General features: G+C 38.8%; 1 protein-coding gene across 1 annotated transcript in view; it reads left to right on the top strand.

The window, feature by feature from the left end:
* Positions 1-25,920, top strand: part of RPS6KA2 (ribosomal protein S6 kinase A2) — a 284,003-nt gene that overhangs the window by 177,840 nt on the left and 80,243 nt on the right. Inside the window, exons 9-10 of the mRNA XM_036767616.1 lie at positions 4,276-4,346; positions 10,308-10,396. Coding sequence (XP_036623511.1) covers positions 4,276-4,346; positions 10,308-10,396 — 160 coding nt within the window. The remainder of the gene's footprint in view (positions 1-4,275; positions 4,347-10,307; positions 10,397-25,920) is intronic.

A 25,920-nucleotide genomic window follows, 5' to 3' on the forward strand; every position in this document is an offset into this window, starting at 1 on the left:
TGAAGGGCACCACCTTTCCTAGGCCCTGAGGAATTTCCCCTCTAGGACTGCTTGAGCCAGTCATATGTAAGATTCAGTCTTTTGGTAGGAAAGGAAGTGTCCACTTAGGGATCTCTCTGCTACTGTCCTATTTCTTAATTTCTAATCAGAGGCACAATAGATGAAAGCAGCAGCTGTGAAGCCCATCCTGATGACTGGATAGAGACTGAATCTATAACCAAAATGGGGGCAGGGCCCCACGTAAAATCCACTCAGCGCAACATCAAGGTCTGGCCTTAGCAGGTGGTAATTTGTAAATGATTCGCCAGTAGCTCTTACTAAGCACGTTCTGCTAGAGTCTGGGTCTCAAAGGTGAGCTGTCTTTTTTCAATTTGTGTTGGATAACTCGGTCAGTACAACAATGTGGTCTACCCGAGCCAAAAAGCTTAATATGCATAATGTTCCAGGGATTCGTATAAATCAGTTCCTGATTAAATGGAATGATAAATGTCTTCAAACAACTCCTGAGTGACTCTATTGCTGGCAGTCATAATGAAATGATCTCCTTCTCTGAGTTTGAGGGGTTGTTGAGGAAATAGAGATGAAATTGAAGTAGATTGATGATAGCTTGAAAAAAAACACCCAAAGTATGACCATGATCCTCATTAAGGAGCACGTGTTAAGCAGCAGCATGGACCCAACACTGCACAGAGTACTGCATAAAGGGAGACCACTAGCAGCACTGAGCACCTCTTGTATGGCTAGCACCTTGTTAATGTCCCAGTCTATTGCAGGACTTAGAAGTCTTCAAAAAAAAAAGGAGACTGGCTACTGAATATTAATAGTAATAAATGTTTTATTAATAGCAATGTGTTTTTCCAACATATTTTAACTTAGATAAAGGAAAGCATACGGTTTAACTTGAGATATATATTCCACTGTTGGACATTTTGGACTGTTTTGTCGTTTTTCAGTCACCTCTGATTATCCCTGACCCCATTTGGGGTTTTCTTGGCAGAGATACTAGAGTGGTTTGCCATTTCCTTCTCCAGCTCATCTTTTTTCAGTATGCAAAATACTTTATTTTATGCAGAACTTAATAAAAACAAGCATTTCCATAACATAGTCAAATAGAAAAAAATAATTGCTCATTTACAGATGAGAGACTGAGACAAACAGGGCTAAGTGACTTGCCCAGGGTCATACAGCAAGTGAGTGTCTGAGGCCAGATTTGAACTCAGAAAGAGGAGTCTTCCTGTCCAGGCCCAGCACTCAATCCACTCGACCACCTAGATGCCCTACGAGTTGGTAGAGACTTTATTTCCCTAATTTTATCAAGCCGAAATCATTCTCCTTACAACTTCTACCCATTGTTTCTAGTTCTGCTTTCTAGGTCCAAACCAAAAATAAAGTTTCATTTCTCTTCCATATGGTCCACCCACCAGATAATTGATCAGCACCATCCTGCCCCATCCCAGGTCTTTCCTCTCTGGGAAACCTTCCCAATACTTCAAAATGTCCTTATGTGCCACGGTTCCAGGCTTTTCACAATCCTGTTTGATCCAGTGTAAATGAGCTTCAAGTTTGCTAATGCTTTTCTTTTCTTTTAGATCTTTGAAGTGTTTTTAATTTTTTATTTAATTTTAGTTTTCAGCATTCGCTTCCATGAGATTTTGAGTTCCAAATTTTCTCCCTGTCTTTCCCCTCCCCCCACCCCAAGACAGGGTGTAATTTGATATAGGCTCTACATATATATATTCATATTGAACCTCTTTTCACATTAGTCATGTTATAAAGAAAAATTAGAACTGATGAGAGAAACCATGAGAAAGATGAAACAAAAAAAGAAAAAAGAGAGAGAGAACAAATAATATGTTTCCATCTGCATTCAGACTCCATTGTTCTTTTTTCTGGATATGGACAGCATTTTCCATCATAAGTCCTTTGGAGTTGTCTTGGATCCTTGCACTGCTGAGAAGAGATAAATCTATCGAAGTTAGTCATCACACATTGTGGCTGTTACTGTATACAGTGTTCTCCTGATTCTGTTCACTTCACTCAGCATCAGTTCATTCAAGTCTTTCAGGTTTTTCTGAAGTTCTCCTGCTCATCTTATAGCAAATTAGTATTTCATTACATTCATATACCACCACTTGTTCAGCCATTTTGCTAATGCCTTTTCAAAATAGAGAGGACCTGACAGATGTAGTCTATCCAGGTCAGAATACAGCAGAGAATAAGCCTTTCTCATTTGGGGCCTTGTGTCTAAGATGATACCCCTCTCCCCCACCCTTTTTTACTGTGCATCATAACTTTTTTTTAGACCATCATAACTAGCTAATTTTGTACCTCTTTATCCTAATAGATAAAGCATTTTTAAGCACTCACTGTATGCTGAGCACTGTGCTAAGCACTAGGAATGCAAATATAAGCAAAAAATAAATGCAAATGTAAGCAAAAAGAAAGATAATGCCTATCCTCAAGGAGCTTCTATTCTAATAGAGAAAGACAACACATAAAAGCAGGGTTGTGATGGTAAATGTTTAACAACCAGCTCTGGGGAGAAGGGGGCGGAATATACATGTGACAGACTTTTAAATTTAATCTGCATTATCAGCATTTTCTCCATCCCTTTCTTAAGTTTAAACAATCAAAAGAATAAAAAAAAAAATCAAGCCATGATTTGTAGCCGGCAGTGGGAGGAGAAGAGATAGTGAGGTTGGATCTGTGATTAATATTGGGAAACTCCCTTTACCAAAGTAGGTCTCTCTTGGAGAGTAGCTTCTGGAGCACTATTAGTTTAAGTAACTTGTTCAGGCTCACACAGCACATGTGTGTCAAAGGCAGGATTTAAATCCTGGTCTCACTAACTTTGAAGCTATAAGTTCATTATGTCCTCTGTCTCTTTCTCTCCTCTCTTTCCTCTCCTGTCTTTCTCTCTGTGTCTCTATGTCTGTCTGTCTCTCTCTCTGTCTCTTTGTGTTTCTCTCTGTGTCTCTCTCTCTGCATATGTAGAATCAATACTCGGTAATGGGGGAGGGGAAGGCCCTAGTAGCCAGGTGCAATCGGAAAAGGCCTCATGAAATAGATGGTTGTTGATCTGCGTTTGGAAGGAAACCACCTGTGGTCCCTTCTTCAGAGAGTTGCAGGGAGGTCCAATGAGACTGTATGTAAAACACTTGGCAAATTTGAAAATCCTGTGTGAATGTCATGCTTTTGTGATCACCACCCTCGTATGCAAAGAACAGCACATTTGACTCTTGTGGAGCTCTCTCCAACCATCCAAACAGGCAGAGATCTGAAAATAGCTTTTCAGAAGTGGGGCCTGAATTTCAAGGGGGTGGCAATAAAAATGAGATGGAGAAATATGCCACCACGTTAGCCTAAGCAATCAAGCATGGTACAAATTTAACAAGATCAAATAAACATCTGCTCAGTGACTGCCCTCCCTTGTAACTTAAACTGCCAGAGAGCCATAGAGAGAATAATACTTGGCTCTCTTCAATTAGAGTTGAGATCTTATCAAGGGCTGGTCTTTTTGGGACAGGGGAGGGGGCGTAGGAGCTGTAGCTTGTAAATCAGAACTAGCCAGATGTTAGTACTACTGTGATAAGACCATGTAAATGCTCCACTCCTGCCAGCTTACATCTAATTTAAGGCTTTGTGGGCTAAGGGAAATGAGCACTTGAAAGAAATTTATTGTTTGGAAAAAAATAAAGTCTCATAACTTGCTTTTCATTAAAGATTGCAGTCTAGCAGCTATCCATCTTTTATTTTTCACTACCTGGAGTGGTAAGGGCACGTGTATTGTGATTTTCTATTTCCATTTCAGTTCTATCTCCCTACAGCATATAAATCCATCCAACGTATTTGGCATCTCTTATCCCCATGGTGTGTTAAGAAGAGTCTTGGATTTACAATCAAAAGATCTAGGCTTGAACCCCAGTTCTGCCATTTTCTACTTACTAAGGCCAATTAGTTAACTTTTCTGAGCCTCTCTTTCCCTATATGTAAAATGGGAATGATGATAAATACTTATACTACATAGAGTGCTTCTGTAATGGCCAAATGAGAAGATTATTTTGTGACTATAAAATCACCATATTAATATAGCAAATATAGTTGATGTCATTGTCTATTTTCCAAAGCACTTGCTTTTGAAGGAGCTGATTTTCTAACACATACAAGACTGATTTGTGTTTTCTGCTGCCTGGGTCACCGAGTCACTGAGTTTGTATGGCTATAGTTTGTGAGCATACGGCCGTGGGATTCATTATTTTATTTGTTGTTCTGCAGTTTGAGATGCTAACGGGGTCGCTACCGTTCCAAGGAAAGGACAGAAAGGAGACCATGGCCCTCATCCTCAAGTAAGTAAATCCTCAAGTAATAAAACTCATCATTCGAGCACATTCTTATTATTGGGGCTAATTGTTAAGAGTAAGAAGATATCGGATTCCATGCTGCCTTGGGGAGGGAGGGGAAGAGGGGGGAGAAGAAAATCTGGAACTCAAAATTATGTGGAACTGAATGTTGTAAACTAAAAATAAAAAATCTTAATAAAAAAAGGATAAGAAGAGTTTCTCAGAAGAATCAGATGATGCAGGCAATGCAAAAGGTTCTTGATTTAACAGGAGTTCTTTGGGGTTTTTTTTGGAGGGGAGAAGGCAGGGCAATTGGGGTTAAGTGACTTGCCCAAGGTCACACAGCTAATAAGTGTGTCAAGTGTCTGAGGCCACATTTGAACTCAGGTCCTCCTGACTCCAGGGCCCATGCTCTACTCACTGCAGCACCTAGCTGCCCCTTAATAGGAGTTCTTAATTGAGATCTGTAAACTTTAAAATTTTTTTCATAATTGAGTATAATTTTTTTAGTAACTCTCTGTATTTTTATCCGTTTAAAAATATTTAATTGAGAAAGGGTCCATAGCCTTCACCAGACTGCCAAAAAGGTCCATTAAACAAAAATTGTTAATAACCTCTGCTTTAAAGGAAAGCCACAACAAAACTCAACTGGAGACAATCAAGAGAGCACTGTGGGGAAAAAGCAGGATCCACAGGGCAAAGGTGCTAAGGCATCAGGATTCATCACCCAAACTGGGACTGTAGCTGCCATCTCCAAACTTGACTAGCCTACTGGCTCCCTACCCTGGAGCTAGGGCTGACACTGCTAAGGCAGAACATAGAAGGAATATAATCAGTGATGTCACCTGGGAACCTCGTGCATCATGATCCCGACAGCATTACAGGAGGTCATAGTTCATTGTTGTTGTTGTGTTTGAGAGGACCATGACATCAGGGAAATGATGACATGACTTGCAGTTGACTTTGGCTTGAGTGAAGGAGGGCTGCATAGTTTATTACGGTATTGCCAGAGCCAAGACCCTTTGCATATTTACACCAAGTCCTCAAAAGGCAGTACTCCTGGTTCCATCATGGCAGCTCAGAGAAACTGAACCAAGGGCAGGTGTTTTATAAGAAGGAGGGGTCCCTTCTGCTAAGGTGGCTGTGATCAGTTTCCCTAATTCACAAACAGAGAGTTGCCAGTTATCTAGGAAGCTGGAAATTTCTAGCTTGGAAGTTTCCAAACATAGAATATTATAGATATGTATTTCAAAAAAGAGAGAAGACAGAAGGGAGGGGCTACCAGGAAGAAGGTAGGAGTATGGCTGGGGCAGAGACAGCCTGTGTGGTTAGAGAAATATTAGTCTGGTGCAGTGCTTATTAATAATGTCTGATATCAAACTCTACACTTGCTTCTAAGAGTACGAGTCTTAAGTAGGTGGTTAGGAATCAGGACAGACTATTAGCAATGTGTTTAGTTGCAGAATATCAACTTATTTTCCATCTATGCATGAAATAAATGTCTGGGTATGAGTAATTATACTGAAAGATTCTGGTGAATTCTCTAACCAAGAATTGATGTTTGCGATCAGAATCCCACAACACTTACCTCCCAGGATTGTCGTAAGGATAAAATGAGGTATTTATAAAGTGCTTTGCAAACCTTTGGCAAACCACTCCAGTGTCTTTGCCAAGAATACCCCATAGACAATATGGTCCACAGGGTCATGAAGAGTCAGACAGGACTAAATGACTGAACCCCAACAATAACACAAACCACAAAATGCTACATAATAAGGCTTGTTATTATTATAACTATTAGTATTCTGGGGTTGGTTGTTATTGTTGTTGAGTTGCTGCAGTCATGTCTGACTCTCTGTGACCCCATTTTGGGGGTTCTCTTGACAAAGATACTAGAGTAGTTTGCCTTTTCCTTCTCCAGCTCATTTTACAGATGAAGAAACTGAGGCAAATAGGGTTAAGTGACTTGCCCAGGGTCACTCAGCTAGTAAATGTCGGAGGCTAGCTTTGAACTCAGGTGCTCCTGACTCCTGGCTCTAACCACTGCACCACCTAAAAGGTGGGGGGGCCTGTAAGATTAGTTACTCTAACTTTAGTGACTTGTTCAGTAGAAACCCCAAGTGAAAGTTACCTATGTTAACAGTAGGGGTTCTGAACTCAGCCATTTGTTTTGGCTGCCGTGTGTGATGAACCACAAAAGCCAAGAGGCTGTGTGATTTAGGAGATTCAGAGAATCAAGAGAAGAGCGGTGGTCAAGTGATTGGGAGAGAGGTTTTCTTCTAATCCCTCTCTGCAGCTGACTTGTTCTGATTGACCTTGGGCTGGTTACTGACCCTCTGCAGATACTGATCGTGATTAGCATCGTTTTGCAATGGCTAGAATAAAAAGAAATCCAGCCATCCTCCTCCTTGCTCTAGGTAATCCAGAAACTTCTCAATAGCAGAGTATAGCCAATCAATAATGATGGCGCAAGACTCCTGAATCAATGCCTGAAATTGAGTTTAATCTTTTCTCTTTGTGCCTCACACCAGCCCTTTCTATACTCCATGGAGTTAGATGGAGGTGTTCTATCCTATCGGTTTCACAACATACGCCTCACTCATCATTGCAAAGACTGGCTTGGCAACTGAGGTCGATTTCACGTGGTGGTCCATAAGAAGACCTGGGGGTTGGGACGGGTATAGCTTAAGTTGCCTCTGAATGACTACGTCTATAGTATTGCCCAGGTTAAACACAGAGACTATCCTAGGCTATCTCAGGAATAAACCTATATCTGGGACAGCTTTTTTCCAGCCAAGCGCTCTCTAGTCTAGGTTCATGTTCCCAAGCTGTTCCAGATCTAGCCTAAACTCTGCATCAAGGGTTCTCAATTTTTTTGTGTGGTTCATTAGATCCCTTTGGCAGTCTGATGAAACCTGCAAACTCCTTCCTAAAGTAAAAAATGGAAATGCATAAAGTAAAATACATACAGAGGACATCAGTTGTAGTGAATCAAGTGAAATCAGTCACAGTTATCACAAAAAATTTCAAGTTTACAAACCCCAGGTTAAGAAGCCTTGCTCTGGGGTATCATTGTGACTTCTGCCTAAAACTCTAGGTGTGCTTAGTACTACTCACGATAAATTCAGGGCCATTTCAGGGGTACTCCACAGGTGTCCCCGCTCCCAAATATATTCTCATTCAATTGCCTTAGTACAAAAAAAATTACCAAAATTAAATATTCATTCCTTTAAGTGATTGCCTTTTCCTTATAGTCTTCGAAAATGTAAATAAGCTCAGATTTTGGTCTTGCTCTGTAGTTTCATCCACTTAGGGAACACCCCACGCCAATGAAAGTTCCTTTCAGTGAAGCAGATCAGCTATTAATAGTCTTAGCAAGTTCCTTGGAAGCAAGTGACTTGCCCATGGTCACACAGCTAGAATGTGCCAAGGATATCATTTGAACTCAGGCCTTCCTGCCTCCAAGTCCAACTCCTTATCCACTACCCTGCACTACCTTTCAACACAATTATTCCATGTACTGACACTTTAACCAGATTGCTTTCTTCTCTATAAGGCAGAGCCTGATGGACTGATCCTGGGTCCTTGGAAGAGTGAGATTGTTGAAAAGGGCATCATGTGAGGGGGTTCCCCAAAGCCACTTTGCCTTCTCAATAGTTTTGATGAAGCCAATCCTGGCCCTGCATTCCCCCTAATATGATAATACAGCCACCATTGAGAAATTAGGCATTAAGTAACGCAAAGAACAGATTCCTTCTTCTTAGACAACTTTCCCAGAATACAACCAGGCAATTGTAGAAAACATAAACTATTTCTACATGGACCGTCCTAATTAATAGCTTTTAGAGGAGCCTATCTACCTTTATAATTAATGTGCCACCTTGTCTAAGCATTATAATCAAATCTAAAGGCATCCATATGCTGGCTTACCATTTCCTAGTTCTTTCATTGGAAGTCCCTGATTACATTCTTCATCCTTTATTTGCAAATTGTTCTTGGCAAAAAATAATAATTATAATAACTTAGTTTAGCTCATTATCCTAATTACTGTCAAGAATTTTTTTTTTACCCTCAGGCTTGGGATGGGGGAATAAAGAAACCTGAACGTGGTCACGTATCTACAATTTAACCATATCCTCATCTCCCTACCAATTTCAGGAAACAGAAAAGACAAAAGAGAAAGGGGTAGGATAGACATGGGAAAATGAAAGAGAAGAGGAAGGAAGGAGACAGTGCATTCTGGAAAGACTTCTACAAACTCACAATTAAGAGAATGAAATTACAGCCAGCAGAAGAATCCAAGAGCTAGTCTGCTTAGCCACCCTCCACCCCCAGCCCTGCTGACTGTGCATACACTTGCCATTTTGTACAACAGAGAGCTTCCTGAAAAGGGGAACATAAGCTAAAATTTTTGTAAATTAAATCCTATTTTAAATGAAATACAGAAGCAATTTAAAGGAACCCTATTGTGAATCCTTTCAGAAAACAAATAATCCTGCTGCCACCACCTACCAGCACCCCCTCCTAATTTTCTCCTTTAAAAAATCTGAATATTTATATATTTGTACTTTAGAATAGAGCATACCACTACTTAATTTATTTGGAGCTGTGATTTCATCAGCTCCTAGAGCACAGAGATTGTTTCTTTCTCTGTCCTCCTATCCCCAAAGCCTAGCACAGTGCCTGGAACAATGTAAGCATTTTAAAATGCTTTTTGGTGAATTATTTGCTTCTTTATGAGATGAGCCATGCACAAAATTTCATTTAAACAGAAGGCATAGAAATAGTTCTCTCTGAAAGAAAAGCCTAAAAATGATTCTTTTGATGTAATAGAAAGATTCTGTGCATCTTGCCAAAAATATGAGATGTCTTCTTCTCCTCCTCCTTCTGTACCTCCTCTCTCCTCCCTCACCTCTCCCCTTCCTTCTCTTCCTCTTTGTTCTCCTTCTTGTTCTCCTTCTTTCTCCCTCTCCTTTCCTCTTCACTTCTTTCTCTCCTCCTCCTCTCCCCCTTTCCCCTCCCCACTTCTTTTCCTTCTTGTTCTCCTCTTCCTCCTCTTCCTTCTCCTCCTTCTCCTTCTCCTCCTCCTCATCTTCCTCCTCTGCTCCTTCTTCTCTAAATGCATTGTTCCATATTTTGAGAACCGGTGTTCCAGAAGACTGGTATTCTACCAACCGAATAAGGAAGCTCAAGTTATCCCACCAATATGGCTCACCTAACTTAGCCGACATGGAACATTCAACTTTGTGAGCTGATTTCCTTTGGCAGCTAGGTGACAATATGGTGGATGGAGTGCTGGATTGGGACACAGGAAGACCTGACTTTGAATCCTACCTCAGACGTTTACTAGTGGTATGACCCTGAGCAAATCACTTAACTCTCCTAGCCTCAGTTTCCTCAGCTGTAAAATAGGGAGAACAACATCACCTATACACATAAAGCACTTTGCAGACCTTAGAATGCTATAGAAATGGAAGCTATTAGTATTAGTATGCCCTTGAAGCTTTAGTTGAAGTTCCTCTATAGATAGATGCTGAGACTGAATTAGGACCTAATGGGCTTCATTCGAAGGCTAAGTAGATATAAAGTATATCTACTTTACCCATTTCTGAAGTTAGTGAAATCCCTGTAGTCACCTGCTAGAAATACAAGGTGTCCTCCAAAGTCTTAGTGCAGTTTTAAGTCACTAAAGCTTAAAATTGCACTAAGACTTTTGGGACACCTGATATAACCTCAGGTCTTGCTTTTAGCCAAGAATATCTTTGAATCTGAGTGGCAGAATCACAGGAGGACTGCTAATGCTTCAGTGCCACAGGTGTGCTCTTGACCGATACAAAGGAGGTTCTGTGTCCCTCGGCTTCAGATACCAGCACTGACCACTTGGTATTTCAGACGATCTTCAGAAGGGTTTCTCTTCCTCTGTTTTACACATTTGTCTATACAAGAAAAAAATCTTATATTTTTCAGAGCCAAGCTCGGGATGCCTCAGTTCCTAAGCATTGAAGCCCAGAGTTTGCTGCGGGCACTCTTCAAAAGGAACCCCTCCAACAGACTAGGTATGAATGAACATCTGTTATTTCTGTGTGTTCCCATGCAATTCTGACTGTTAGTGTAGATGTGTCTATTTGTTCTTTCCTCCCCCTGAACATTATCTAGGGCCATTCCTACTGAGATTGAGAATTCAGTAATAAGAGAAGAATTCCCAGGGAAGGGCACAGAAGCTGATGCATACAGCATTGGGCCCCCAGAGCATAAGCTGTACCCATGATCTACTTCTCCGGAGAACTGCAAGTGGCAAATCTTTGTTACAATCATATAAATAAGCCATCCCCTTATGTAGGAAAAATGCAAGAAGATAAAGCATCTAGTTTCTGGAGAGGCAGCTAGATCTATTTCCAGGATGTAATATATTTTGTTGGGGTTTTTTTCTGTAAAATCATGGTAAGAATAAAAATAATCCACTCAACTTATTTTCATTACTTTTAGAGCAAGTTTCTAACTAGTTTCCAACCTCAAAAAGGAATTATGGGTTTTGGTGTCATGTGGTTGTTGATAGAGAACTAGCCTCAGTCAGGAAGTTATGGGTTCAAGGCTTGACTCTAGAATTGACTTAGATACTAGCTGTGTGATGTTGGGAAAGTGATTCATCTTCTCAGTGCCCTAGGGAACTCTCAAAGACCACAAACTGTACAGATTGGTAGATGTTCCATAAACCAATATTTCTGATTCAAAAAACTATTGTAAAACAGAAAACAGGATTTTTAATTTCAGTTCCTTTAAATGTGGGTTTTCCCTCACTTGAAGCAAACCTAGCATTATGAAGAGCTTGGTTTACCAAAAAGAAAGAAGAGTCAACTTTGGGGTGATTTTTTCCCTTATAAATCTCTGCACAAATAATTCACCAAGGATTCCTTTAAATAGCAAACTTTGCTAATTTACTTAAAAGATTTTGCATTGGGTCTGGTGTGATTTCATTGGTACAAGGAGCTCTCCAAATGAAAACTCCCTCTCCTAATTCAGATCACCAATGAATCCTGCCTAGTCTTCCTTTCCTTTATAAATCATTAAGCTAAGCAATTGACCTAAGTGGACAATATCAGAGAGGAACTTTCATAGCATGGCACAGCACAGCAGCAACCTCCAAAGTAATAGTAAGTGTTCAGTGGCCAATGGGGTAAGAGGTCGTGGTAAGGAATACAGTATGGACACATTGCCCTTAATAGCAGTGTCCCCACCCTCTCTCGTGAGATTCATACAGTCCTCATGGTCACTGTGCCTAAATCAGATAAACTGAACAAGGCCAAGCGTTTTATGGAAAGCCCTCCACTCCCCTTCTGCTCAGATGGCTATGCTCATATAGAGTTATAGATAACACTCCTTATTTATTACCCCCACAGATGTATAACCATTCTCTGACCTTGGCAAGTCATTTAATCTTTCGAGGTCTCAGTTTCCTCATCTCTAAAATACTGATTTCTGTGGCCCTGGAGGATCACTAAAATTCCTTCTGCCTCTAAATTCTATTTTTCTGTACTTTTCTAAATGCTGTAAAATAAAATGGAGCCTCTTCAGTGATCCTCTTCTTTTCAAAATTCTTTTTTTTTCTGCTTAAAAAAGGCAGAAAATAAGAGAAATTTAGGATGTAAAAATTATCATACACCACGCCCCCAAGTTCCATCTATGTCCCACAGCTTCAATATACTTTAAGTGATAAATGGATCCAATCCTACCCAGGGCCTGAGTCTGTCACTTAAACTTATTTCTACATGTAAAAATTTATACATCTGTAGAACTTGCATCACGAGGTGGATCACCACAGTCACATAAGGCACTAGTGAATAGAAAGGTCACCTATAATCATTGAAACACACTTACCTAGTATTTTCAAGACCAGAAAGTACTAATATTTAATATTCATACTTTGCATTTGTGTAGTACTTTATGCTTTTCAAAGGACTTTCATATTTGGTCTTCATGGCGCCCCTGTGATGCTTTTGTTCATTATTTTCTATTTGTACATTGGATTTTCCAGGGATGTCAGGACTTAGACGGATATCCTACATATTTAAGGATTAACTTCCATTTCCCCTCATTCCTTAAATAACTGGATTTTAAAGAGAAGAAAAAAGAATTTGGTTGTCTATGTGTGGGATATCCTGACTTCAATCCTTATATGTTTTCCCTTTCTCAAGATATAATCATGGCCAAGCTTCCCAAGCTGTGAATTATCTATTCACGAAATGAGAAGCATCATACAAATCATTCCGTGCAGCTTTGGGGAAGCTCGAATTTTTGTTTTTCTAATATTGTGCTTTGAAAAAAAATAGCCACAAAACCTAGAATCTTGTAAACACTAAAATTTAGCATTTCAAGTACTTGGTTCTTCTAAAAACTCAGGGCTTCTCCTACCTTCAAAGTCCATAAGAAAACATTGCATCCTCTCAGTTAGAGATCAGCTCATTTCTTTTCCCATGTATTTCCAGAAATATATGGATTTTCCAGTGTCCTATTATTAAGGGTTGATAGGACATGGGAGGGCAAAAAAAAAACAAAGGCATTGAAAAGTAAGAATAGCTGGTATTTATTTTATGCTTAAAGATTACAAAACTCTTCAAATAGAGGGGTCACCTAGCTTAGTAGATAGAGAGCTGGCCTCAAAGATCTGGGTTCCAGTCCTGCCTCTGACACAAATGGGCTTATGACCCAAGCCAATCAGTGCTCTAAGTAACTCTCCAAGATTGTAAATTGAGGGAAATTCATAACCTGGAATTTGCCTATATTAATGAAATCCCAGGTCCAGTCCCTATACCTACTGATTTAGGTTGATACTTACATATTGTTTCCCCCAGTTTACAAATGGGAAAACCTAAAATCAGAAAGGTTAAGTGACTTGCCTGTGATCACACAGCTAATAAGTAACAGACACAGAATTCAAACCCCAGTCTTCCCTGGCTCGAAGTCTACTGTGGTATACTCTCTCCCAACATCAACAGCTAACATTTATTTAACAGCATACGGTTGCCAAAATTCTTTGTGTACATTATTTCGTTTGATCTTCACAACAACCTCATGATATAAACTGCACAAAAAAGCATCCCTATGTTGCAGGTGAGGAAATTGAGCCGTAGAGAGGTTAAACACCTTGCCAATGATTGCACAGCTGTGTAGTCCAGAGCATCGACTGGGGTCAGACTAGGTTCAGATCTCACCTCTGTTGTGACCTTGGATCATTTCTAAAATGGCGTTGGACAAGAAGGCTTCCGAATGTCCTTCCAGCTCTAGACCTGTGAACCATGGAATTTGATGGAGCATTAGAGTTGAGGCTTAAGTGCAAGTCTGTTGGATTAAAAGTCTTTCTATCTACTAGTCACCATAGCACCTGCCGTGTTAACCATCTGTTGTTTACTATGACTATTAGAAATAGTGGTTCAGGGGCAGCTAGGTGGTGCAGTGGATAGAGCACCAGCCCTGAAATCAGGAGGACTTGAGTTCAAATCCAGCCTCAGAAACTTACTAGGTCTGTGATCGTGGGCAAGTCACTTACCCCAATTACCAAAAGAAAAAGAAGTGATTCAATGCTAAGGGTACTGCCAATGGAGTCAAAGGACATGGATTTGAATCTCAGCTCTGCTACTTACTGTGGGCAAAAAAAAAAAATGATAAAAAGTTGACTATACGGCGATGGAGAACTAGAGCGTGGAAAATTGCATGTACTTTCAGACTCAGTTAGTGGCTTGATGAATTTCACTGAATTGCTTTCCCCTTTCCTTTTTTAATCTTTGTTATAAGGCTTATTTGGAGAGAGGGGAGTGAAATATTTGTAAATGAAGCTGAATATAAAAACGAATCAATATCAATTTAAAAATAAAGACCACTAAAGACTTTGTGATCAGATTAACCTGGCAGATTTGGGAAACTGGCATTAAAAGCTCCATCTTCCTTGAGTATGAAACTATCAAAAATTAAAGTTGAATTTTAAAATAGGGCGCAATGGATAGAACTCTGTACCTTGAGTCAGGAAAACCTGAGTTCAAATATGGTCCCAGCAATTCCAAAAGACTCATGGTGGAAAACGTTAGCCATATCCAAAGAACGAACTATGGAGTCTGAATGCAGATCGAAGCATACTATTTTCTTATTTTTTTTTTACTTTCTCATGGTTTTTCCCTTTGTTCTGATTCTTCTTTCACAACATGACTGATGTGGAAATATGTTTAATATGATCGTACATGTATAACACATCAGATTGCATTCTGTCTTGGTGAGGAGGGAAGGAGGAAAAAATTGAGACTCAAAATCCTATAAAAGTGAATGTCGAAAACTACCTTTACATGTAATTGGAAAAAAATAAAATACTACTAGGTGAGGAAAAAAAGGGAAAAAAATGTGGTCTCAGATATCTAATAACTCTTTGCGAGCCTGAGCAAGTCAGTTAACCTCTCTTTGCCTCAGTTTCCTCATCTGTAAAATGGGAATAATACCGATAACACCAAACTCCCAGGACTGTTGTAAGGATCAAATGAGGTGATAATTATGCAGTGTTTAGTATAGTGCCTGGCACACAGCAAGTGCTATGTGAATATTTTTATTAAAATTATTATTATTATTATTATTATTATTAAGTACCAACTTTACTTTTGTCAGTGAAAAGAATAAAGATTCATGTTTCTCAAGGGAGATAAATTGCCAACTGTATGTATAGGCAGAATGACCCAGTGAAGGATCAGAATCCCAAAGGAAGGAACAAAGGCTATATTTAGAAATAGCTCTATCATAGATCATTGGTTAGTGTCACTGTCAGTTGATCAGCCCATTTCCAAGGATTTGGAAAACACTTCCTAGTTTATCTTCATTTGGTTTTCCTTTCAACTCTAGTAACACAAGTCTTTTCCATTGCTTGAGCCAAAAAAGTTGAAGCACATCTTCCCTTCCCGTCTTTCCACTGACAATAGAAGCCTTCTAAACTATCTGGCAAACCTATCTTAAAATTCAGCCAGTGACTCCGTATTGTCTCTACTATTTTGAGCTCTGAGTGCTCTGGATTGTAGCCATAGGACTTAACCCTAGAAGCTACCATGAGACTGGATTTCAAGATCTTCTCTCTTCCCTGGTTGTAGCATCTCTGCCTCTGGACTGGGGAAGACTCAATAATGTAGAATTTTTGACTTGAAATTGTTTCTAAAAATCAATTTAAAAAGGAAAGCACTGGAGATTTAAAAGTAGCGTTCACATGCACAGACACATAGACACATTTTGAAAAGAAGCAAGTATATATGTAATTTCTTTTTATAATTCCATTAAAAGAATTCAAGCTAAATGCTCCATAGGCTTACAAAAATTTTTAAACCTGTCACTGTGGTTTCAAAAAGGACATTAATCTTCATCTTTAGGTTAAGATGTCAGGCATAAGAACCTTGATTCAAAGGCATATATTAAAGCTACATGCTTAGTTTTATTCCAGTCTTTGAACCTGTAAACCCCAGAGTTCAGCTTTTCTCAGCCTCAGTCAGGAATTGAAATATGATGCTTCAAGGACTTCTCTAACAACTGCTTCATCCTGCCTGTGAAATTTCCCAGAAGCTATTTTTGTATTTTTGATGACTAAAGCACTTTTATTTGCCCTTATTTAAGTTGGGGAGCTTGAAAAATGAAATGTCACGAAGTTGAAGCTTGATTTTTTAATCTTCAGTGTGAAGTTTATAATACAAATATTCCTCCAGCCTGCAGAGATTGTACCAAAATTTTACTCTATAAATCTTTTAACTAACTGGCTTCTGCTGTCTTTTTGCTATCATATGAGCTCACCACTCTTTAGAGGTGTCAGCAAATCTTTCATATGATAACAAAAATGGAGAGTGTTAGGAATTTAAATACCTCAAGAAAGAAGATGAAATATATGTAATCTTAGTCTTTAAGCTAATATAATATTATTCTCACCTGGATGAAAACAAGCTAAATTGTGGGTTCCAATCCCAGCTTTGCTGCTTACTGTCTGTGTCACAGCTGAGGCACAGTCTCCTCATATATAAAATTAGTAGATTGGATTAGATGACCACTAAGTCCCTCATAGCATTAAGTCTGTGATCCTATGAGCTAGGAACCATGGGACTGAATTATTATTTAAAGATTTCTTTTTCTCTCTGGTAGAGGTGCTAGGCAGAATCATCATTTAATTTGATTCCCATGAAAAATTAATCTGCATTTTCATAAAATGAGACTATATTTCTCAATTTCTCTGTGAAACTTGCTTTTGTCTTTGTTGTTAAGTCGGTTTCAGTCGTATCTGACTCTTTGTGACCCCGTTTGGGGTTTTCTTGGCAAAGATACTGGAGTCATTTGCTGTTTCCTTTTGCAATTCATTTTGTACATGAGGGAACAGAGGCAAACAGGGCTAAGTGATTTGCCCAGAGTAACAGAACTAGTAAGCATCCAAGGTCAAATTTCAGCTCAGGAAGATGAGTTTTTGACTCCCAGGCCCAGCACTCTATCCTTTGTTTTACTTAGCACCTTACTTTATTGCATGCTTTTTCAAGAAAAGATTTGCTGTTCAGCCTACTATTCACATTGTCTACTGACCCTTTTCCACCATAAATACTGTTCAGCTATAGAGTGAAAAACAAGGGAAATGAAAAATCTGAGTAGTAATTGTCAATCAATGAGCATTTATTAAGCACCTATGAGGTGCCAGACATTCTGCTAAGCAGTGTGGCTACAGAGGCAAAATTAAAATACTACATGTCTTTATTGTCTGTATGTCTCCTAATCTCCCCAGTTCTATTCCATTCCACTGTCATTTAGATATATGGAAATCTCTTGACTGGGAAGTATGAGAGAGTGGCTCTCTATATGAACATTTCTAGGACTACAATAATAGAAATTTCTCCTTGCTATCTAGCCCAGCCTTTTTGTTTTCTGAAAGGGATACACACATCACTTCTTCAGTTATTTGACTGTAAAGCAGGAAGGAAAGGAAGATGATAATAGATGCAGTTACTAGCAAGCCTTTATTCTTGTAATGAAAAACCCACCATTTTGAGGGATGTTAAACAGGCGTTCTTAAACCTTTCATCTCCTCTGCTGAGATAATTATAAGGAGGAGGGAAAATGGAAGAGGTCCTGTTTACCTTAGCATTATAAATATCCTCGTCCCTGACAAGTATATAAGGGCAGCCTACCAGAACACTGAAGATTGTGCTGGAAATTTGACAGTGATAAGAGAAGAAGATATATAGCATTGCCAAAAAAAAAGGAAGGAAGGAAAGAAAAAAGAAAGAAATGAATCTTTACTATAATCTGTTAGAGAAGACAAATCATCCTGATTCAGCCATCCTCAGGGGACCCCTTACGTGAGCTACCCAGAATTCAGCTTTGCTTATCAAACTAGCTAATGGTTGAAAAAAAATTTCAGTTCATTTTTTTTATTAAGAAAAATCAATGTGTTCTGATCTCTTCCTTGTCTCTCTATAGTTTAAGAGGAAACCCTCTCTTCTAAAGAAATGAGTGAGTCAGAAGAAAAGGAACAGACAAGAAAGCTATCTTTTCTTTCTATGACTCTTCTGCCCTTAGTCACACACTCTTGACCTTTTTGTGTAGAGTAGTTTGGGAATCTTATGGCTCACTCACCAGCCTTGGTTCTGACATCCTTTCCCTTCTGAAGGTAGTTTTTCCCCGTCATTGCTTAATAGGGACAGTGACTTCCTGGAGCAGATAATTAGCAAGGCTGAAAAGTTTCTGATATTCAAACATTGAAATGATTGTTCACTATCCCAAGGGACTGTATGAAATACAAATTGGGATACTATATGGAGGATAAATGCAAAGGAAGCAATTTAGTGAATATGGGGTAGGGGGAGGAAATCTGTACAGTTTCTTGTTTATTCATCTTTTCACCATGATACATGTGTCTCCACATGCTTTGCAAGTTAACAAATTCCCAAAGGAAATAAGATAAATGAGCAACAACAAATTTCTGCAATTGGCCAGATTATTCCACTGAGAATCCAGGAGATTGAAATACAATAAAATCTCACTAATTTAAATAAACTGGGGGCAGCTGGCTAAATTATAAACCTTTTTTTTAAAAGAAATGAAATTTTCTTCTGTTCAAATACCTAGAGTAGCTAGAATCTGGCTAATAAAATACTACTTAGCAAAGGATGTTAAGGGATTTGCATGTAAAATTGAATATAAGTAGTGAATCAATTATATGTTGATTGGTGTTTCTACACTGAGTATATTTGAAACCAATATTTTCCCTGCTTTGCTCCTTCATTGTATTGGTTGGCTCATCAGTCAGTGGCTACTCCTGGGAAAAGTATAGATTGTTACCTATTCTCAGTTGATTATTTGTTCACTTAGGAGTCTTACAGCCCTGTGGCTGAACTAGCAGGATGGCTCCTGTTTATATTGTGCCCCACTCCTCCAACAATTCCTTCTTAAATGAATTTGATGGCTATGATGATTGGGGAGGTAAGAGGAGGGAACAGGGCAAGAGGCTGATATAATACAGTGAAAAAAATCACACTGGATTTGGAATGATGGAACTTGGATTCAAAGCCTTGTCTATTAGCTGTGTGACTTTGCACAAATCACTTAACCTCTCTCCTCAGTTTCTTCATCTATAATATAATTATATCTGAATTACCTCAGAGGGTTGTTGTGAGGATCAAATGAGATAATGTACTTAAGTAGCTTTGTAAACCATAAATTCTTCTCTGTGTGTGAGCTATCTTTAGTAGTAACAGAATTGAATTAGAATCCTCTCTCCAAAAGTTCTAATCCGGTGTTCTTTCCACTATTCTCCCCAAGAGTTGCAGAGTCTTAACTTAAAGGAATGAACCTCTAATAGTGGAATCTAAAGAACTACAGAAAGCCAATTGAGATTTTTTTTGGCAGAAAGCCATTTCTAATTCCTTCTGTAGCAACTGAAATCTGGCTTCTGATCTCATCTTTCAACTAAAGCTGCTCTCTCCCAGGTTACCAATGATCTTTTGATTGCCAAATTTAATGTCCCTTTCTAAATTCTCATCCTTCCTGACCTATTTTCTACAACATTCAACACTGTTGGTTATCGTCTCTTCTCTTACTAGACTGTCTCGCTTCTCTAGATTTTGGTGACACCGATCTCTCCTGATTCTCCTCCCACCTGTCTAACTGCTTGCTCATTCATGGTCTCCTTTGCTGGATCTCCTTCCATGACATGCCCTTTAACCATGAGTATCCTGAAAGGCTCTCTGTGGAGTTCTCATCTCTCCTCCCTCCATACTATCTCACTTACTGATTTCATTAGCTCCCATGGGTTCACTTGTCACCTCTATGCAGATGATTCTCAGATTGATATATCCACCCCTAATTTCTAGTCCCTCATTACCAACTGCCACCTGCACATCTTGAATTGGATACCCTGGAGGTATCTCGAACTCAACATATCCAAAACCAAACTTATTATTTTTCCTCCAAAACTATCCCCTCTTCTCAAATTTCCTGTTCAGTTGAGAAACCACCACCCTCCCTATCACCCAGTCTCACAACCTCAGAATCATTCTCAACTCCTCTCTCACATCAACTACATTTACCCAATTTGCTGCCAAGTTTTGTCTCTTCACAAAGATACCACCCTTCAGCACCTCACACTTGGACTATTGTAATAGTTTTCTTCTTTGTCTCTACCTAAAGTCCTCCTCCACTCTAATCAATCCCTCATTCAGCTTCCAAAGCGATTTTCCTAATGCATAGGTCTGACCACATCACCCCACCTCCCCCACTCAGTGAACCATAGCAGCTTGTTATTACCTACAGTTTCAAATACCATAAAATGCTCTGCCGGGTGTTTTAAGCCTTTTACAACCTGACCTCTTCCTACCCTTCCAGTCCTCTTCCCCATTGCTGTCCCCTCCATATATTCTATGATCCAGCTATACTGGTCTACTTTCCATCCCTCAAATGTAAGAATTCTATTTCCTGACTTCATCACTTTTTACCGGCTGTCCATCATGCTGGAAATCTTCTCTCTCCCTACTTGTGTTCCCACCTTCCCTGGCCTCCTTCAAACCTCAGCCTAAATCCCATCTTTTACAAGAAGCCTTTCTCAGCCCCTCTACATCCTACCCTTGACTGCCCTTTTGTTTCCTCTGACGTTGCCTTCCATTTATAATGTATACAACATGCACGGACATAGTGATTTGTGTCTTGTCTCCCTAAATAAATAGAACATGAGCAGCTGTAGAGCAGCGATTATGTTTAGCCTTTCTTTTTATGACTTGCACACAACACAGTTCCTGGAAAATAGTAAGTACTTAATAAATGTGTGTTGACTAACTGTTGTCTTACCACGTAGGCAACAGTCTGCTTGTTCTTTGCAGAGGCCATCTTCTTGTTTGTACCAGGGTGACATCAAAAGACCAAAGGGCTTATTAGAAGCAGCTAGGTGGCAATACATAGGCCTGGAGTCAGGAAGATCTGAGTTCAAATCCAACCTCAAAAACTTACTAGTTGTGCAGTTCTGGGCAGGTCACTTGACCTCTCTTAGTTTCCTCAACCAAAAATGGGGATAATAATAGCACCTACCTCCCAGAATTTTTGTGAGAATCAAATGAAATGTTTGGAAAACACAGCACAGTGCCTGGCACATAGCAGGCACTTATTAAATACTTGTTTTCTTCCTTTCTCCTTTTATTTCATCAGCACATATTCCCCATAAATTATCACAGCTACCATTTTTTTATGAAGGAATAGTTGGATCTAAAAATAAATGATGACTCAGGCCCACTGTAGACAGGACTGAGAGACTGCTAAATGAACCAAAGAGTCATAAGAAAACAAGTAACAAATTTATTGCAAATCATCTGTGCTTGGTAAATCTAAGAGGTTACATGAAATAGCACAATTCAGTGCCCCTTCTAAATATCTGTATAAGTTTTAAAAAGAAAAAAATTATAAATTGCGCCTTATATAGACTTAAGTAGCAGTATTTACAATTGATAACAAATCCATCATTTTTTGGCCTTTTTGTTTTCCACAAAAAGGAGCACAATTAAAAATAAGAAGAAACCTCCCTCTTTTATTCAGCTTTCATTAAAATTAATAACTTGTTAATTGCTAATGAGCATCAGTAGCTTTTCTTAGAATCACTGAAGCAGATAATCCTGGGGGATTGGAAGTGTCCCTGGAGAATTTGAGGCAAAGGTTAGATGTGCTGATGAACACAAAAATACTACAGTTAAACAAGCTCCCTTTAAATAATTCAATCAAATTGTCATTCAAAGAGCACCTATGTGAGCACAGCTCCTACCATTAGTAGAAGGGTGTGTGTGTGTGTGTGTGTGTGTGTGTGTGTGTGTGCACATGTGCACGCACACATGTATTTTCCTTTCCAAAGTCTACCTCTTCAACCTTCATTTTAGCTAAGGGATTAAAATATAATGATCCCAAAATATCTTAACCTGGTATAAATTAACACTAGTCATGTACTTAAGTACAAGCCAGCTTTGGGCTAATTGGTAAAGAACAACCACGCTGCCCCTAATACCAGATCAGGCCTGGAAATAGTGTTTCAAAGCAAAGACAGCTCAGAGGGTTTACTTCATGAGATATGACTCACAAAAAGGCCATCTCACCCCAAAGTAAACATGAGGATCTAATAAAGTCCAGAGTCCTTGGATCTACTGTGCACAGAAATAAGGGTTTATATTAGCCCTGTGCATGATTCATCTACAGTGTAAGCTCCGTAAAGTCAGAGACCATGTTGTATCTACATATGTATCTCTCAATGCCTAGTGCAGTATATTGCATATAGTAAGTATTTCAGACACACTGAACAAATGAATGAATGTAGAATTATACTTGGCACCCGAGTACTATAAAGATTTGACCCTAAAACAGATATAGTATATATAGTATATACATGAAAGAAAGAATAGAAAGCAAAAGGGACTCTAAAAAAATTTTTAATTGTCTATAGTTACTAGATACAATTAGAAAATAATCCAATTCATTTCCCACATTACACATGAACAATCTCATAACTTTGTGATTGCAACAGACACCTGAAAACTATGTCCACAAAGTGAAATTTGTAGCACAATAGGAAACTAAATTTAGAAATAATGAGTGTTCTTAATAAGAAACAAACAAACATGACATTAGTGGAATTAGAAAAGAAGCCTGGTTTTAAAAAGATAAAAATATCCTTGTTAGAAGCTTCCAAAGGCAGGGACAAAACACCTCTCAAAGCCAGTCATAGGCATGAAGAAGGGACAGTGAATATTCTATTATAGGATGCTATCAAGAGACTTTGGGGAACAACTTACTCAGTATATGGGAATCCCATAGAGTAATAGTGTCATATTTTTAATCCCATATATGCATCATTAGGGCAATAGAAATTAAAACTTTATGATATGCTTGCTGAAGTAATTTATTTAAAGATTCCCCCAAAGAACTATCATGGCATTTAATAGAAGTAAAAATTGAAACAAAAGTAAGAGTACCGGCTAATTTATGTTCACAGTTATGTCATAGTTTTTATGTTAAGACTTTAAAATGTGACTTTAAAGGAAAGAATATAGCACAAAGGATTGAAGTGGAAGTGATGAAACTTTAACAATGATAAACAGAAATATAAGAACCAACACCTACATGTGATGCTCTTTAGACTTTTTTTAAAGGGCACAGTGTTGTGGTGGATGGTGAGCTGGCCTTAGAGCCAGAATTCAAGTCCTGTTTCTAATGAATTCGGGCTGTGTGGCCCTGGACAAATCATTTAACTTACCAGTGCTCTAGGCAACTCTAAAACCATAAGTTGGAAAGAAGGTATCAGCCTGCATTTGTAGAGGGAGTTTTCCTGATCCAAGAATCCCCTAAAGCAATTAAATAACAAATCTGCTCCCTATTCTTAGAATCTTTGAGTTAGCACATTATCCCAGTTCCCCCCGAAATTAAATATCTGCAGATACAGATGGCAAATGATAAGGTGAAAGCATTGTTTTGTGTGCCAGTTTCTTCCTGTGACCTCCATTGTTATCCCGTAGCTTATGTGTAACGTAGGTAGATTGTTAACAATATTGGGGGTTTTTTTTGTCTTTTGTTCACAAAGAGGACCATGACATAAGGAAGGTGATGCCATGACTTGTGAGTGAATTGGTTTTAAGTGAGGGAGGGCTGTGCAAAGGCACCAGCCTTTTTCTTCCAGAGCCATCTGGGTCCAGCGGTATGATATAGATCAGGACAACTGGAGATGGCCCCCGCAGGAAGTAATATCCGTTTTGGCTTGACCAAGATCGATTGCCTCAGTGAGGTAGCACTATCTGATTATGATCGTATACCAAATCAATATCGGTCCTCAGACAAGCATGCCCATTATCTGTGCCCTCTTTCAGCCCAGAACTCTGTTCATTGCCACTGGTTAGACATGTTAAGCTTACTTGTTAAAAGTAACTATGTACAAAAGACCATTCTCACAAGTTGTTTTGTTCAAAGATGAGCAGAGCTGGAATCTCTAAGAAAGAATTGAAGAGAAAAAAAAATTACTGGGGAAAGGAAGCCCTACTACATTTAGCCAATCAATTAAAGAATAAACCCTATTATAGTGCTACCTACTTCCTTGTTCTGGCAGGCAGCTAGGTAACTCAGTAAATAGAACCCAGGACTTGGAGGCTGAAAGACCTGAGCTAGAATCCTACCTTAGACCCTTACTAGCAAATCACTTGACCTCTCTGTGACTGAGTTTCCTCATCTATAAAATGGGGATAAAAATAGATCCTACTTCACAAGGTTGTCGTGAGGATCAAATGACTTAACATATGCAAAATGCTTTGTGAATGTTAAAGTGTTTTATTAGTGCTGGCTATTATTATTAATCTGGGTTTCCATGAGTAAGGGCTACATGTATGTCTTGAGTCACTAATCCTTTGTGGCTTAGTCAGCCTCTTTGGTCTTGCCAGTGTGTATTAATACTCATAAAACCCTTTGATCCAGTAATCTCACTGCTAGGCACATACCCCAAGGAGATCAAAAACAGAAAGAAAGGTCCAACATACATCACAATACTCATAGTGACACTTTTTGTTGTAGCAAAAAACTAGAAACAATGGGGATGCCCATCAATTGGAGAATGGCTAAATAGGCTATGATACGGTGATAGAATATTATCATAGCATGATACATTAATATAATAGAAATGGTAAATGTGAGGAATTCAGGGAAATGGAAGGTATCAGATGCAGAAAAATATCAACAAAATTAGAAAAGCTATATACAAAATTACTACAATTATGTAAATGAAATCACTAAAAGGAATCCAACTAATTGAAAAATTAATAATGGTCCTAGATAACTGTTAATGAAACATCCTTCCCTCCTCTTGGTATAGAGGCAGGGATAGGAGGGCAGAATGCTGTGCACATTGTCAGACATTTATCAGATGTTTTTCTTTAATTGTTTTCCTTCCTTCCTCTTTCTTTCTTTCTTTCATTCTTTTTTTATAAGGAAGTGTTCAATTCCTGGGAGAGGGGGAAGAGAGGTATTCAGAAGTGCCCATTCTGTAAAAACAGAAGTCATCAATAAAACAAATTAAAAAACAAAAAATAAAATGGAGACAATGGTGTTTGTACCCCCTGCCACAAAGTGTTATTAAAGAACTATATAAAATGTGACCTCTTTCAAAAAAAAAACCTGGATTTTCCCACAATGGCTGATTTGTATTATGCACAATAGTTTTCACTTTGTTTCCACTTATTTCTTTGGCACCTGCAGATCTGCTAAATAGAATGTTAATGCATTGTTAATTTGGTATTTCCTGGGGCCTCAATTAAGAAAAACAACAACAGTCCAAACACTGATAAGAATGGAAGGAGAAGAGAGTAAAAACCAAGTTGTCATAGTCCAAGAATAATCTGCACTAGCTAAGAAAGAAAGCACTGTTATAGTTATACCATTAGAGTTGTGCTTTGCATATCAGCTTTTATCCTCTGCCTACAATCTATATTGTTTGTAAATGCTGAAGGACAGTCAACTCTGATGGAAGTATAAGATGCCTCTTTCCTGAGACCTCTAGGACTGTTTACTGGGAGAAGCATAGTATAGAGGACTGAGCAGTAGACTTGGAGTTATAAGACGATAGGGTGGTGTAGCCGAATGAGTATTGGGTATGAAGTCAGAGGATTGAGGTTCAATCCCAAGCAGTGTTATCTAGAATGGGGTTCACTAAATTGACATAGGCCACCCAAGCCTTGGACAAGCCATTGAATTGCTCCAGTTAAATAGTCCTTTATGTGGCTTTGGAAAGTTCATTTGACCTCTTTGGGACTCAGTTTTCTCAAACATAAGTAAAAGGGTTGAGCTAGATGGTCTCTAAGCTTCCTTCCAGCTCTAAATCCTGATAGGTGATGTGCGCTTGAGTCCCACTTAAAATGGGAATTGTAATAGATTTTGTAACAGTCAATCTTTCTGAGCCCGAAAAAATGTTTCCTCATCTGAAAAATGAATCAATGATATTTGTGCTGCCTACATCACATGGCTTTTGTGAGAAAAAGCATTGTCTAAAGCACTATATAAATGGGATCTATCCCTATTCTTAAAATGT

The sequence above is a fragment of the Trichosurus vulpecula genome, chromosome 7 (genome assembly GCF_011100635.1).
Source record: "Trichosurus vulpecula isolate mTriVul1 chromosome 7, mTriVul1.pri, whole genome shotgun sequence".
In the NCBI taxonomy this organism is placed as follows: domain Eukaryota; kingdom Metazoa; phylum Chordata; class Mammalia; order Diprotodontia; family Phalangeridae; genus Trichosurus; species Trichosurus vulpecula.